Source organism: Primulina huaijiensis, chromosome 1 (genome assembly GCF_012295235.1).
Source record: "Primulina huaijiensis isolate GDHJ02 chromosome 1, ASM1229523v2, whole genome shotgun sequence".
NCBI classification, from domain to species: Eukaryota; Viridiplantae; Streptophyta; class Magnoliopsida; order Lamiales; family Gesneriaceae; genus Primulina; species Primulina huaijiensis.
Genome location: NC_133306.1, coordinates 1,460,884 through 1,477,065, shown reverse-complemented (window position 1 = coordinate 1,477,065; position 16,182 = coordinate 1,460,884). Strand labels below are relative to the sequence as shown.

The window sequence follows — 16,182 nt, the reverse complement described above, 5'->3', positions numbered from 1 at the left end:
AAATACGATCAGTGAGACCGTCTCACATAAATTTTTGCCCTTAAGTGGTTAATATCATGTCCTTAACTTTATTAAAATAGAATAGATAAATAATAATTTAACATATAAATATAAGTATTTTTAAATTTTTGGAAAAAACAAACTCGATAACAAAATTATATACATTAGAGCCAAAAGTGTTCAGGTAATTCTAAAAAGAAAATAAATTAATCAAAAGTTAGTTTATTATTAAAGTTGATAATATATCACTGGCAACATTAATAAAATAATAATTTAAAAATAATATATTATATATTATATGTAATATAGATAATAGAAAGTGTGATGGATGTGGTGTCAATCCATTTGCAAGAACAATCCAGTACAGCAAAGCAAACAATGACCCTTTGTTGGGTTGCCGGGCTCTCCTTTACTTCCTTAAATTTTCCACGCGCATACAGTTTTATTATAGCCACGCGCATCACTCGCTGGTACCATTTGAACACGTGGAAAGCAATTATTTTAACCACTGCTTTTTAGATATCCACTAGTATTCCGCCACGTATCCACATCCATCGAAGTTAGTTTATAGCGGCGCCACTCTCTAATTGATATTGCCACTCCCTGTTTCTTTTTCTTATTCATATCTATAAATTTAATTGAAACGTTGATGCTCAATCAAAATACAAGTTGAAATGTTGAATATAAAAAAAATTTAGTAAAACAAATATATATATATATATATATATGTATTTTTAATTGAGAAAAAGATATTATTAAAATTACATATATTATTAAATTGAATAAATTATAAAATAATGGATTGGTTTAAATAATTTTATAAAAATTACGAATTATTTAGTCTTCTAACTTATGAAAATATTGTAATTCGTTAAGCACATAAATTTATCAAGACATATAAAAGATTAACAAATATCAAAAAGAAAATTATCTCTCAATGTAAAACATATATTTTTCATCCTAATTAAATGTTACACTAAAACTTTCCTCATTTTTTAAAGATTATGATAAACAAATACGGTACATATCATAATATTAACCGTGGATGCATGGATTTTATGTGTATAACATAATACATGAATATTATGTATGACATATACATAATATATTTGTATTTTTTTTAACTATTTCGACATAAATTATTTATATATACTTTTGTGTTATGGAGACAGTTGGGGATGTTTTTTTTTTTAAAAAAAAAAACAAATGAAGAAAAAAATATTATAGTTATATTTATAAATTTTTTTTGGGAAAGAATGTTATGTTAGATAAGTTCAAAATTATGCCATAACCCTAAGTGAGGGATAATTAGAAAAATAGCTGGTCTGTTGTGAGATAAGTTAACTATGCTCATATTTACAATAATAAGTAATATTTTTGGCATAAAAAATAATAATTTTTTAAGAGTGATTCAAATATGATAACTGTATCACAAAATTGACTCGCGAGACTGTATCACAAAAATTTTTTGTGCTAGAAAAATAACTTTGGTCAAACTTTTTCAAAAAAACTAACATTCTTAAGTATATTTATAAACAGTCAAATACACTCAGAGAATGTTGATTTTCAAAAATTTAGTTTGACCAAAGTTATTTTGTTAAATTTCCCTCCTTCCAAGTGGTTATTTTAGAGTGATCACGTCTTACAATATATATATATATATAGTAATAGATGTGGGAAAGAAATAGTTTTAGTTCGATATTTTTTAAAAAAAAAAAACCAAAGAAACAAAACCTGAACAGAAAGGGTATATTTGTAATAAAAATAGCGAGTGGATTGTTACAAGCAATTATTGGATAACCAATAGCGTAAACAGGCGCCACTTTGATACACCCCATAGTTTTCGCAACTCTGCCATAAAGGAAAGAAACCCGGACACAAACACTAATTTGATTGAGAAATAACCATAAACATGGATTCTCCAATTGCACTTTTTAATATTTATTATTATTATTATTATTATTATTTAGAGATTTAGAAATTTGAGATTAGAGATAGAGATTTTAAAATAAATCTAAGTTAAATCACTGGAAAAAAAGAACTAAAGCCCATTAAAATTTAAAAAAAGTTGACAGAGGAATCTCGATTTAGTTCATGTCTTCATGATTGGCATACATGTGTAGACAGTTGTATATACGTGTCAGCACTTGTTAGAACTATACATACATACACGCATACTCACAGATTGGAGTGTTGCAGCTTCTGGTTTTACTGTTTGCTGGTTTTCCAGGTGCGTGTTTCCAAATCTTGGTGTTTTTGGTTTTGGTTTCATCCTGATTGAATGGTTTTTGCCTGCAAATTTGTGGACTACATTTTAAGTTTCATCGACGAAGAACGAAAATATTTACTATTTTAATAAAACTGTGAGTTGGGATTTTTGTACGAGATCTGAATGCAATTATTGTGATTTTTTAATTTAATATTTTATTTTTATTTAGTTTACTGTGATGAGTGTCAAGAAAGTAAAGGTTAAACCAAGGAATTCATTAAGACCCATTTGTTTTCTTTTGATTTATTATTTGAATTTGTGAATTATCAGCAAGAATTACGATTTAATCAATCAGAAAGATGATGATTTTTTAGTTTTTCTAGTTTGTAGTCCCTTCAGAAAGGGATTAAACTGCGAGGAGCAGGAGTAGTCGTGACTGTGAACTGAATTTTTTTAAAGAAATGTCACTTTCAATCTCTTGTTTTTTAATCTCGACTTATTGTTAATAGAAACGTTAATCACCTCAGTTGACCTTGATCACATGCTCGGATAGCGACCAGAATGGTACATTTTAGGAGGCAGAAGAAATGCCAAATCCAGTCTATCAAACCACATTCTATTTCATTGTTAGATTTGGTCAAATTCTTGCACAAGTAATTACCGATGTCATAATAGTTAACGGCAGTGGATTTGTGCGCTTAAGGAGATTTCTGTAAGCATNTATATATATATAGTTTTACAAACATTACAAAAACTAATTTAAAAATTTTCATAATGGGGATCTATCTCCTCCCTCGTTACTTGGCACTTGCTGAACCCATCCAAGGGGATAGGTCCTGTATTTTCAGTTAAATATCTACGAAGAATTTCTTCGATGATGATGATAACATGATGGTTTTACTTGCAGAAAGGATCATAAATAGACATGGCTGCCGAACTTGTTAGTTCTGCAACAAGCTACAAACTTACTGATACTGATTGGACAAAAAATATCGAAATATGCGAAGTAGTCGCACATGATCACAAGTAAGTTTTTAGTGCTTCAGTGTAGCTACTATTGATGTGGAGGTGTTGTATGTGTGTTGTTGTGTTACTCTTTCTGATGTTGATTGGGATTTTGCTATGTTCATTTGTGGTAAATCTTGTCCTGAGGATTTTCCTTCTCGTTTCATGGCGTACATAAATGTTCTTCCTAATTATCCATGATGTTGATATGTTCCTATTTGTCGTGAAACTTCTTTTTCACTTGGTATGTCTAGATAGATAATGTCCTCTTAGTTATTGTGATGTCTTAATGGTACATAAAATACAGAAGAATCTCGTGTTGGGCAGATGATATGCCTTGAATACTTTACGCTATACATTCAACACTATTTGTCTGTTTTATGCTGCAGACAAGCTAAAGTTGTCATAAAAGCTATTAAAAAACGTCTGGGAAGCAAAAACTCAAACTCTCAACTATTTTCCGTGACGGTGAGTGCTTCTGTACTTTGAAAGTTCTACTAATTTTCGTTAGATAAGAACTTTATCATCCTTGAATGATACATCTTCTGACCGCACTAGCTTTACTTACGTGTTTGTTTCCCGGTTTCTGTAAAACCGTTTTTTCTCAGTTGCTGGAAATGTTGATGAATAATGTTGGCGAATCTGTCCACAAGCAGGTTATAGACGTGGGAATTCTTCCTATACTTGTTAAAATTGTTAAGAAAAAGGTGGGCTTTAATTCAATTTCCGTCTCTCGATAGCTGGCTGATTAAATCGTATCATTTACTAATTCTTCTATCTCTTTTCACAGTCGGACCTTCCTGTACGGGAAAAGATTTTTCTTCTGCTAGATGCAGCTCAGACGTCTCTTGGTGGAGCTTCTGGAAGGTTTCCTCAGTATTTTAGTGCTTACTTTGAATTAGTGGTAGGTCATCACTGACTTATGTAGAATTTTGTAATGTTTACATCATGGTATAGTTTTCAAGCCTTGTGTAATCCAATACTCAATCACTTTGTTTCATTAAATCAAAATCCACTATATAGTCAGTGAATGTTAATGTGGCCAGAAAACAACACACTGCTGTTCGTTAGTGCCTGATAACTTTTGATAGAATTTGAAATTGTATACTCGATCTATTCTGATACTGACCTAACATGTTCGTTCCACTTGTATATAAATGTCCACCTATAGGAAAATTGTAGTAGGAGCATGGAAACTGATGCAATTATTATATTATTTGAAGAATCTGTAAATAAAACCAGTTAAATTAGGGGAGATTCTGTTCCATTGAAAGTATTGATTCCCCTTAGGAACGCGAGAAACAATATACTCAAGGTAGAAGTGGTAAGGCCTTCTGGGTTTTCTTGGATAGAGGAGCTTAGAATCGCCACTCTTTTTCAGAATGCAGGTGTGCAATTTCCTCAGAGGCCTGAAGACGTCCCGATACCTCATTCGTCAAATGTGAATAAGAATCCACCAGATAAGGAATCTGCTGCTCCTACAAGTGAAAGAAACACACCACAAGCACGGGATGAAAATGTTTCTGGATCAAGGTATCTGTTGTTACAGATGTACGAGTCTTATTTTTTTCTTGTTCTAATAGGAAGTGGAAACACGCCCTTTTTCCAATCTTTGTTTCTTGTCTTAAAATTTTAATTTATTATTTGTCACAGTGTTCTTGAAAAGGCTGGTACAGCACTAGAGGTTTTGAGGGATGTACTCATTGCTGTTGATACTCAACATCCTGAGGTATTTACTATTCTAGAAAATCGTTTTTGCCTGTCAACAATGACAAGAATGCTATTCTTAGTCTTTGTATAGATAATTTTGCCATTAGTCTCTGTATGGTCCGTTTCACCACTGTAAAATGTTTCAGAATTTTCTGCCATGGTTATTCACCAGCCATTTGTTCTGACTTTATTTTCCTTTCAGGGAGCTAAGGATGAGTTTACCCTCGATCTCGTGGAACAGTGCTCATTCCAAAAGCAACGAGTAATGCATCTTGTTATGACTTCTAGGTAAGAGCACCTTCATATAAAGTATTATACTCTCACTCCATATAAACTGATGACAATTTATGATGCATATTAGGCAAGCGTGCTGGAATTTTGGTATCGAAGTTCAGCGCGCACACACACACATATTTTCGTTCTTGCACTACAAAATCTATAAACAGGAGTAGCCGCCTAGCAATGAAATTGGATGTTTGGTTTCTTTTATAGTTCCAAGTTTGTATCAAAGGTCATCTCGACTACTCGTTTTTGTGAACTTTTGGCTTTTCTATCTTCTTGTACGGCATAAACTCCATCCAGGAAAAAAACTTGTTGTGGTGTATGTTCTACTGATCGACAGCCATATCAACCATAAAAAAATTAGAAGGCATTGATTTAGGTAGACCAGGAGAGAAACCATGGCATATTTAATATCAAGAATCTATTCCTAGTTTTTAAGTTGCTGTAATATATATCGCTTATGTATCTTGTAGGGATGAAAAGGTGGTTTCACAAGCGATTGAGCTTAACGAGCAGCTAGAGAGAGTTTTACGAAGGCATGATGCTCTTTTAGCTTGCAGTACAACGTCAACTCCAAATCATATAGACCATCAACAAACGGAGGTAGAAGAAGAGGAAGAAGCAGAACAACTTTTTCGAAGGTATGTTTATAGATTATCTATTGTTTCTATATGATCAACAATTGCTCTTGCTTTTCTCTGAGGCATATCCATCAAAATGTAATACTTTAGCTGTTTTTTGTTAGGTTTTTAAGTTACCGTGTTTCATATGGCGCCGCAACTAATAATAGAGTGACAACTAAGCTTGAATGGCTCTCTGACAATAGATTTAGTCTTTTTAGATTTGGATTTTCCTCTCGAGCTTCTAGCTTAATATTAGGTCTTCATACAACGGTAGAAACACCAATTTATTTTCATGGTCACTCTTTTCTTGTTCAGTTATGTCATAGAAAGATCGTATCAGCTACTGCTACCTCTGCCTTAACATATCAGAATCGATCCTAAAAACTCCCCATTCTTGTACAGGATAAGGAAAGGAAAAGCTTGTCTACGGCCAGAAGATGACAGAGACCACCCGATAGATAGACCGTTGGGATTGATGGGGCGTTCCGTGCCATCTGAAATGCTCCATCGTCCCCTCATACGACCTCTAACTCTTGAGCCACAACAAGAAATGGTTAACCGGCCATCACCCGTGGAGTCAAAACAAGAAGTCATTACAGGTAAACCCGTAGTTGCAATCCCACCGCCACCAGCTAAACATGTGGAGCGCGAAAAGTTCTTCCAAGAGCATAAACCTGATGGCTCTACCGCCTTTAATGGCCATATGCGAAACCTCTCATTACACAGTCGAAATGCCAGTAGCTCTCGCAGTGGAAGTATGGATTTCAGTGACTAAAATGGTATTTCTTTTGTTAGTTATTTTTATGGATAGGATGGATGTTTTGGTGTTAATGTGAGATTGCTTGGTTGGAAGTATTTCGTAGCTGAATTTCTTTGGATGATATATAATTTAACCATACGTGGAACTCATACTTCTGGACTAAAATATGATAAAATGATATATTGCCTTATTAAAATTTGAAAAGTACTTTGTCTTTTCATGATTCATCTATTCTATACATAAAGGTACGAGGCATTTGTGGTCGATTTTGACATCAATTGGTTTTTACGAAAATATTCTATTCATTTAGATAAATAATGTTTTCATATAATTTACTCATAACTACAATAACTATAATATTTAGTTCACTTTAAAAATTCGAGAATTTACATATTATCTCTACAAATCACATAATTAATATAATAGTATTATCTTTATCTAAATATATAATTTTATGAAACAAATAGTCAATGATCATGATTATATATATATAATAGTCATTATTTTACATCATCCGCATAGTTTTCAATTATTTTTCTCTAAAACATTTAACTCAATAGGCCTATTGCTCATCCGTCCAAAGTTCTCAGTCTCTTGTGATTTCATGCATTTCACGGTTATTTATATGTTTACTTTTTTTTGAGAAAAATAATGAAACAATCATTTGGATATAAAATACTAATTCAATCAGATATTTTAAAAAAATAAACAAAATTTTGATCATAAAGTTCGAAATTCGAACTAAAGCATTTTTACCGTCGCATATACAATTTTTTTATAGCATTAATTAATTTAAATATGTACAATATAAACAAAAATAAACATTTGATTGCATCAAAAATCGGTGACTCGGACAAAACCATCAAAATTTTATGATATAAAATTTAATTATATATCATTCATAATAATTAATAAGTAAATTATTAATTAATTATAATTATAATTATAATTATAATTATAATTATAATTATAATTATAAAATCAACCTGTACGACCAAAAATAAATAATAATAATAATAATAATTACGACGATGGGGTTTCTGTGTCAGCGTCTCAGGTGAGGATAATTTGAGAAATACGTGGCCAGTTGCTCTACACAAACAAATAGCTGTGGTTTTCGCTTGATTCGCCTTTGATTCTCGCGGAATCCCAATCCAGATACCCAGAATGAACCAATCATCAATGAATATACGAATTCAGACTCCTCCTCCACTGTAAGGATTCATTTCTTCTTTGTCTACTCACTGCTGAACTCTCAGTATCTGTGCTTACTCTGATTTACAGATTGAATTGCGTGTAAATTTTGTGTTCATTCAGTGGTATGTGAAATTGAACATGTATTTCATATGCCCTTGTGCGTAAATAGACTTTGTTCATGGGTAAGATTCATCATCGAGGCGAATTATTCATATCTCATTAGTAAGTGGATACCAATCATCCGTTCAATCGGACGGTGGCATTGGGCTTAAATTAGAGCATACTGCTTAGGAGTTGGCTAAGAAACTGGGTTTTACCTGGATGGCATATTCGCTCATGTTCTTGTGACGTAGGTGAGCAAGAAATGTTATTGGATGTTGACAGCATGAATGGTTTCGTTTAGAATGAGTTTTTAATGTCATCCCGTGCCTTACCAAACAATGGAGGTGGGATGGGGGCAAATTAAGTACCCCGTTTGAGGAACAAATGTATTTAAATTCACATGTATGTTCTATAAATTTGTAATTTTTTTGCATTCACAAGTCATCTTTTTGACTAGCTTTGTGTGTCCTCCGCTTAATCTTATGGTTCTTTTGATATTCTCATACTATTTGTTGTTATTGCATCACTAGCTAAGTAGGTTGAGGCTTGAGAAATGATGAGGCATTATCACTTTGCTCTGTTTTCAAAATGTGTAGCTCGTTAAAGATCGCATCACTAGCTAAGTGGGTCGAGGCTTGAGAAATGACGAGGCATTATCGCTTTGCTATGTTTTCAAAATGTCTAGCTTGTTAAAGATTAAGCCTTTGATTATCTAAGCTGGCACAGTATCATTCAGTGCACCAGAATTCTGGTGAATTGTTTTCTGGTTGTTTGAATGCACGAGTGATCTAATACTAACTGCTTTAACGCATTTTTTCTTAGACTACTGCCGCGGGCCAAACTTTCTTCCCAGGGGACATGTCCTTGCACTAGAGTGCAATTAGAGGCTTTGTCCAATTCTAATTTGGCAAAGCGGTCACTGGCTACAAGATGTTACCTGGTATGGTCCGGAACACCTGTGACTATGGCGCGACAACTGCATACAAACTCATCACAGACAGGAGCACTGGCCACTTCTGGATCTCAAGAAGTGTCCTCAACTTCAATTGTTGGCAATGAAAAGTTAGGAGTTCTATTACTTAATCTTGGAGGTCCTGAGACTCTAGAAGATGTGCAGCCCTTCTTGTTTAACCTTTTTGCTGATCCGGTTGGTTCCTTTCAGTTCGATCGTTCTTTTGATTCAACTATGGTGAAATGTTGAAGTTACTTTTTCTTTTTATGTCATATTTTGGATTGTGATATGGAATGCAGGATATAATTCGACTGCCGAGGCCATTTCGTTTTCTTCAAAAGCCTTTGGCACAGTTCGTATCTGTTGTTAGATCTCCTAAAAGCAAAGAAGGATATGCTTCAATAGGTGGTGGTTCTCCTCTGCGGCGAATTACTGATGCCCAGGCATAATTTTCTCGAAGTCGATTCAAAATTCTTTCATGTGGATTTTAATATCTACAGTGATCGATGATTAATATGAAAAAAATGGCTTTTCTTTTAATTTGTTAACGAGGGTCTGTTGTTATATAATTTGATTGTCCATGAGTCGTTCTGGAGAATGGTGTATGAACTATTAACTATTAGAATTGTAGATGAACTAAATTGTTGACGTTTGATTTTTGGACGTATGAAACGGAACACGTTACTATCAAGTACCTAAACATTTTTGGTTGATTTATCACACAACTTTTTTCTGTGGTTAGGTGAAGAGCATAGGGGAGATAAGTAAGATGGCATGTTGATTAACCTCCTTTAAACACTCTCTTTTGAGCAGTCAGCCTTTACCAGCTTGTATAAATTAATGTAGATTTTTTGGCATACAAATGCAGATAGAATAAGGGGGCATTTTTTTAAAGGTTAAAAACACAACACACAGTGGGTCTATTGATGATAATTTCTTATAGGGGGAATATGGTCACTTTTGTTATGTTCTCTCTATGTCGAACACCTTCATTTCTTTAATTCTGGGCTAAAAACTGCAAATGAGAAAAACCAAAAATAATTTTGCTAGTGGTTTCAATCCCTTTTCTTTTCTTCCATAATATTTTAATATCTGGTTCTACAAGATAATCTGGATATGGTTGCTTTTTCCAGGCCGAGGAGTTGAAAAAGGCTCTATGTGCTAAGAATGTCCCCGCAAATGTGTATGTTGGTATGCGTTACTGGCATCCATTTACTGAAGAGGCTATTGAACAGGTAATCCTCTGCCCATTTGTCCTTAATTGAATTCCCCATCCACCTTCCCTCAGTATTACGTCTATAATTCTGGCAATATTTTTCAGTTGTTACACTTCCAAACTTAAATGAGCCGAAATTACTGCATGGTTTGTTGATACAAATTTGTTTTATGATTGTACTGACTCATGTTTCACACTATTCTTTTGCTCCTGGAATATGATGCTTTTGTCATTAACTTTGAATAATTTGACAGAAACAACTGCATCTTGTTGTGTTCTGTAGATGTTTTTAGTTCACTTGGTGTTTAAAAGCCTGATGATGTAGAGATCTCATGAAGTGGCGAATAACCATGCATTGAAGAGTATAGTGGAAATTTAAATTGGAGTTATTTTTAAAAAATCTGGATATAAGAGTGTGGGAAAGCCTCGGTATGGGTGGTTTAGAGACTATTTCCTTGCACATGGGGGTTGTCGTATTTTGATTTTTTTCCAAGTGTCACGAGCTGTTAGACTTGTGTTTACTTATGCAAGATATAATTATTTTTTCTGCTCCCTTTCTCTGAGCTAATCAGACAGTGTTTCTCATAATTTTGATTTGAGACTTAGTAAGTATTGTTTAGTATTCATGTTTTTTTTAAATGGGGGACAAATAAAAATTGGTTTGTTTTCTCCAAAAGTCAATAGGCCATTCAATTTGTGACTGAGAAATTCAAAGAACTATTCTATGACAGTATGACGTTTGCTCCCCTTACACCGTGTTGTCAATTTTCTCGTGTTTTCTGTTTCCAGTTTTATCGGTAATGAGGTATTTGTGTTTTCTATGGTCGATTTATCAGTTATTATTGTGATATTTTACTTTCTATTTATTTATAGATTAAGCGAGACAAAATTACAAAACTTGTTGTACTTCCTCTCTACCCCCAATTTTCAATATCAACTAGTGGTTCAAGCCTCCGACTTCTGGAAAATATATTCAGGTATAGCTGTTTGCATGTGGCTCTCCCATGATACTTTTTTATTATCAATGTCAAATTCTGATTCTTGAATGGGTCCCGTCCCATATACAGGGAGGATGAATATCTAGTTAACATGCAACACACTGTCATTCCTTCGTGGTATCAGCGTGAAGGATATATAAAAGCTATGGGAGACCTGATTGAGAAAGAGTTGGGAAATTTTGATCGCCCAGAGGAGGTAATCCGACTGGTGGTTGGTTATGCTTTTGTTGGAACATCCTTGTTCTTCATTCGTCCAAGACATATATTGAATCATGAACCACATGTTCATCCCAGCAGAATTTATATTCAAAATATTATATCTAGACTTAATAGATAGGTATACTGGGTATCATTGACCCGATCAGATATGCTGAAACTATAATGTGGATGTTCGTTTCATCTGTGGAATGGATTGCATTCATCTTCAAGGGGGATTTAACTGTGACGATGAGAGGTTGGGATGAGGGACCTGATCAGATTTTCCGATTTCTAGATCTTTTTCTAAATATACCCAATTTAGCCCTTGGTCGAGCAGTAGTCATTCTTGAGCATTCATTTGTTCTGTCCCTAGTTAATGATTTCCTACTCTAAGAGCATTACCGATATTGATATCTCCCCCCTCTTCTGCCTCTCGATACTAACCATAAGTGTTACAAAACTCTTAAATACATAAAGCCATTAACTGAAACTTGCCATCTGATGAACCTGCCATGATTCCCATATTTACTGAGCTGGAGTTGGATCGGGTAGAGTTAAATAGGAAAGAAATTTCAGGAACTTCATTCTTTGAAGGAAATAGGAACGAATTTAGGACCGAGGACCCAGTGGTGGTCATTTTCTTGGATAAGGGAAGCAAAGAGTGGCTCTGGAGTGCACATGAATGATGTTCTTTTTCTTCGAAATAGCTTACTGCTCTTATACATAGTCAGAATATCCTTCTTTCCTTAGGCCTGTCAAGGCATAAGAATTTGAGGGAGGGGAATCTTCCCTGGCTTAAATAAATTGCATGGGCATCTAGGAACCTATAATGTTGAAAGTGGTTGACAGCCTTGCCCCTATCTGAAACATGAGTTTGATGGTACAACCATCATTCCTAAAAATTTTAATGACTCCTATTAAACATGCACATCTTCGTATTTGTACCATGAATGTGAAAATATAAAAATGTGATTGGCACGTCCCAATCATCAACCTTGATATGACTTTATTTTTATGAACTGCTATTGTTGTTTGTCATAGGTGATGATTTTTTTTAGTGCTCATGGGGTACCTCTTGCATACGTTGAGGATGCTGGTGATCCATACAAGGCTGAAATGGAGGAATGCGTGGACTTGATCATGGAAGAACTGGAAAAGAGAAGGATTAACAATGCGTATACCCTTGCCTATCAGGTGCTATATACTGTTCTCTCTTATGCTATAATCAATCGAGTCATATTATTCAGCGCACAACGTGTGGGGTGTATGAATTTCCTTTCCTGGCTAGAAAATTGTTGTCAGATAAAATGCATCTTAGCTTATGTACATGCCTCCAGTTTTGGTCTTCTATTTGCTATTGGAACAAATTACTTCATTATTTTCGAGCTTCGATCTTTTTCAACCTTGCAAGTATTTCCCCTATTGCTTATATTACTTTTAAGTGAGTATCATATTGTTATATTGATTTGGTTTGATTGGTTTAATTTTCTGCAGAGTAGGGTTGGACCAGTAGAGTGGTTGAGGCCATACACAGATGAGACAATAATCGAGCTTGGAAGGAAAGGAGTGAAGAGTCTCCTCGCTGTCCCAATTAGGTACTGCTAAATCATCATTTCGCCACTGGTCATTGTGAAATTATCCCTAGCTTAACTTTATTGGTTTTAGCTGCAAATATTTTTTTAAGCAATCTTGTATTTTTTTTACAAATAAGTGCACAATTGATATCATACCACAGTTTTGTGAGCGAACATATTGAGACATTAGAGGAAATCGATGTTGAATACAAGGAGTTGGCTTTAGAATCTGGCGTAGAGAACTGGGGACGGGTTCCAGCACTTGGCTGCGAACCTACTTTCATTTTGGATTTGGCTGATGCAGTAATTGAAAGTCTTCCATATGTTGGAGCAATGGCTGTCTCCAATCTTGAAGCTCGACAGGTGAGTGAAAATTTTTCAATTTTTGTGTGAGTGGTTTTTTATCTGGCTAATGTATGCCATAAGTTGGAGGAAGACGGATGGTTGTTGCTTGAGATATTTGGCTCATATTATGTCTCTTTATTTTCAATTATTTTATGATTTCATTTGTTACTTGGTATGTATCTTATTTTTACTGCAGTCATTAGTTCCACTTGGAAGTGTGGAAGAGCTTCTTGCTGCATATGATTCACAGCGTAGGGAGTTACCTCCCCCTGTTGTTGTTTGGGAATGGGGTTGGACAAAAAGTGCAGAAACATGGAATGGAAGGGCAGCAATGCTGGCTGTACTTGTTCTGCTGGTGCTTGAAGTGACCACTGGAGAAGGTTTTTTACATCAGTGGGGTGTATTGCCCTTGTTTCGATGATAGAAATCTGTCCATCTTCTCTCCCCTCCTTTGTGTCACACCTTCTACACAAGCTTATACACATATATGAATTCGTGCCAAAATATGTTGAGAAGCTTGGGTTAAACTAAAGAAATCAAATCCTCAACATAGATTATACTAATATTTCAAGAATGACCCAGATACGCCGGTCCACTGACGCTTGAAGTTGTGTTGTGTCACAATCTATCTGAAGTTTCTGCCGAGATTCTTGGCTCACAGTATCAATACACGCCCGACTTATGGTACTTTGGTTCTAAATGAGTGCCAAAGAAAAGAAGGGGTTGAAAAAGGCCATAGGAAGAGGTTAGAAGGAATGATAAATTACTAAATAATTGGAAAAAAACATCTAATGGGTCGAGAATGTTTGACCTTGGGGAATTCTGCAAAAGGTATGTTCAAACACGCTCGGCTTGCCGGCATTGAGATTTTGTATAAAATTTTCCTCTTATTGTTGCTTGTTCTTTTCGCAAATTGGCACCAGACGATGAACGTACTAGTTTGCAATTACACGGACTAAATCTTAATTTATCAACAATATACAGATCTACGGTGAAGGGTAATGTAGCTTTCTGTTTTCGTTTTAATACATACTTCATTCAATTTTGTTACAAGTCTTTGTTATACATTTCTATGCATATAAGTTGTTGCAAGGATTCTAGTCAAAATCTCAACAAATGTAGCTCTTCGGAATTTTGCAGACACAAACACGACGTAACTTTGATGCTTTACACCGGAATATTTAGTCATTAATACACTGTTTGACGTTTGTGAATGTTATGGGAGATTTTGAAAAATGATGTATTTATAAAAAAAAAAATAACCTTAATTTATTAAAATAACATGATGGAACATGTTGCATTATGTGTTTTTAGCAAACGAAAATAATTTTTGAAGTAAATACGACAGGAAGGTTAGAAATGTAAATGGCCTGAATATTATTGCTTCTATATTGTACTCTTACACGCTTACGAACTTCATTTATTTGTTAAATGCAATAGTCATGAATTAATTTAGAACTCTCCACTCGCACGAACCTGCTTCACTTGCTTATCATACTCGTCTTCATCGTCTTCTTCTTTGTCCGACTCCCATTCTTGATCTACTTCGCCTCCCCAACGGAATCATGAACTGGTCTAGATGAGGGAGGTGGAGTTTTGGCTTCAGCTACTATCTCCATTATTTCATCAATGGTTTGAAGGGAAAAACTAGGATTATCTTTCTGGCAGTGCACTGCCTGATTCGTTTGAGTAAGTTCCCTTGGCAAATTCTTCAAGAACCAAGGATGGTTTTTTTTTTTAATCTCTTTTATGCTGATTCTCTGCATGTAAAAATTTACATTTGTTAGTTAAAGTCGTTCAAGGGCGATCATTGAGGTAAATAATAGAATCTTGATTTAGTAGTAACTTGTTATTCATATATGAAATATCAGTATAATCATGGAATGTGATATGAAGAGCGGAGGAATGTAGATGCATACCCGGGAAGGATTTGCGACGAAAATACGGGCGATAACAAGTGCCTACGTACAATCTTGAGAAATATAGACATAATCTGGGGTCGTGTATTGAAAGCCCGTGATTCTCTCAAGAGTGAGAAGAATTAAATGAAAATGTGAAATTTATATGTTGTATTTTCGAATTGTCGTGGATTTCTTACTGCACATAATACTCACTGAAATTGTTTTCCTGAAATTCTTCGGATCATTTCAATCTTCAAATGGGTAAGCTCCCACCAACATCACGTAAAGTGTGAGACTCCACATGACCATACATCTGCCAAATATTCCAAATAAAAGAATTCTAATGTAATGTCATTAAGCAATCCCAATGCAAACTTTGAACCAAAACTTATGTGGCAATCCCTCATTGGAAAGCTCTCAAACGATTTTATACTTCTTTAAATATAAATTTTACTTTTAGGGAAATTATATTAAATTGAATGTAAAACATAATAAATAACAAAATATGGAACCAAAAAACCAATAAAAAGAATAAAGTTATAACCTTTCCATCATATTCTCGACGATTGAGAACTTGGGTTGAGGATTTTATTTTAAAAAAAATTGGATTTCTCTCCACAAGTGCTTAGTTAACCAATGGATCGAACCCGATATACATCTTGAAAAGATTAAAGGAATAGAATCAATCATCATGAAAATATCTTCTGGTGCCCAACTTCACATTTCCTGGATCTCGAAAAGCTCCCCAAATTGAATTGGTGCCTACAATTCATTTTATGCATGTTTATACCATGTATCCGTACTGATTCTTTTTCACATTGGTAAATATGAAATCCCTATACAAATTAGCCGTGAGTTTGCTATTATAATTTTATTTAGCCCTTTTTGAAATTGTGCTTTATACGGTGATCAACGCATCAGTGAATTGGACATTCATACACACACACACACACACACACACACACACACACATATATAATGTTCACTTACCGTGTTCAACTATGAAATAACTTTGATCAATTGAATGTACAATTTGGACAGGCACGAAGGTCCGTGGATGAACATCATATTTTTTGACACAAAACAAGAAAATATAATTTAAATTGCCAT

At 34.5% G+C, this 16,182-nt stretch overlaps 2 protein-coding genes across 3 annotated transcripts; both read left to right on the top strand.

The window, feature by feature from the left end:
- The first annotated feature begins 1,878 nt into the window (after nucleotides 1-1,878).
- Nucleotides 1,879-6,785, top strand: LOC140975110 (TOM1-like protein 5). 2 transcript variants are annotated; one of them, XM_073438656.1, is made up of 10 exons: nucleotides 1,879-2,230; nucleotides 3,117-3,235; nucleotides 3,604-3,682; nucleotides 3,871-3,921; nucleotides 4,005-4,118; nucleotides 4,596-4,747; nucleotides 4,868-4,943; nucleotides 5,127-5,212; nucleotides 5,680-5,847; nucleotides 6,232-6,785. In XM_073438656.1, exons 2-10 carry the CDS (start codon nucleotides 3,135-3,137, stop codon nucleotides 6,602-6,604), a joined length of 1,200 nt encoding a protein of 399 aa, XP_073294757.1. In that variant the 5' UTR covers nucleotides 1,879-2,230; nucleotides 3,117-3,134; the 3' UTR covers nucleotides 6,605-6,785. The 2 variants fall into 2 exon arrangements, with proteins under 2 accessions (XP_073294757.1, XP_073294748.1); XM_073438647.1 differs by having other exon boundaries at nucleotides 1,881-2,230; nucleotides 3,823-3,921.
- Nucleotides 6,786-7,639: 854 nt separating this feature from the next.
- Nucleotides 7,640-14,070, top strand: LOC140975100 (ferrochelatase-2, chloroplastic-like). The gene is made up of 10 exons (XM_073438635.1): nucleotides 7,640-7,803; nucleotides 8,711-9,035; nucleotides 9,140-9,283; nucleotides 9,974-10,075; nucleotides 10,930-11,033; nucleotides 11,124-11,250; nucleotides 12,294-12,446; nucleotides 12,747-12,847; nucleotides 12,988-13,189; nucleotides 13,368-14,070. Exons 1-10 carry the CDS (start codon nucleotides 7,757-7,759, stop codon nucleotides 13,590-13,592), a joined length of 1,530 nt encoding a protein of 509 aa, XP_073294736.1. The 5' UTR covers nucleotides 7,640-7,756; the 3' UTR covers nucleotides 13,593-14,070.
- Nucleotides 14,071-16,182: the final 2,112 nt, after the last annotated feature.

Bases quoted from the DNA above. Each gene is read 5' to 3' on its own strand.
- LOC140975110 (XM_073438647.1), top strand. From the start codon at position 3,135: ATGGCTGCCGAACTTGTTAGTTCTGCAACAAGCTACAAACTTACTGAT. The intron at 3,236-3,603 runs GTAAGTTTTTAG...TTTATGCTGCAG, and splicing joins GTAGTCGCACATGATCACAA to ACAAGCTAAAGTTGTCATAA. The intron at 5,213-5,679 runs GTAAGAGCACCT...TGTATCTTGTAG, and splicing joins CATCTTGTTATGACTTCTAG to GGATGAAAAGGTGGTTTCAC.
- LOC140975100 (XM_073438635.1), top strand. From the start codon at position 7,757: ATGAACCAATCATCAATGAATATACGAATTCAGACTCCTCCTCCACT. The intron at 7,804-8,710 runs GTAAGGATTCAT...ATTTTTTCTTAG, and splicing joins ATTCAGACTCCTCCTCCACT to ACTACTGCCGCGGGCCAAAC. The intron at 9,284-9,973 runs GCATAATTTTCT...TGCTTTTTCCAG, and splicing joins GGCGAATTACTGATGCCCAG to GCCGAGGAGTTGAAAAAGGC.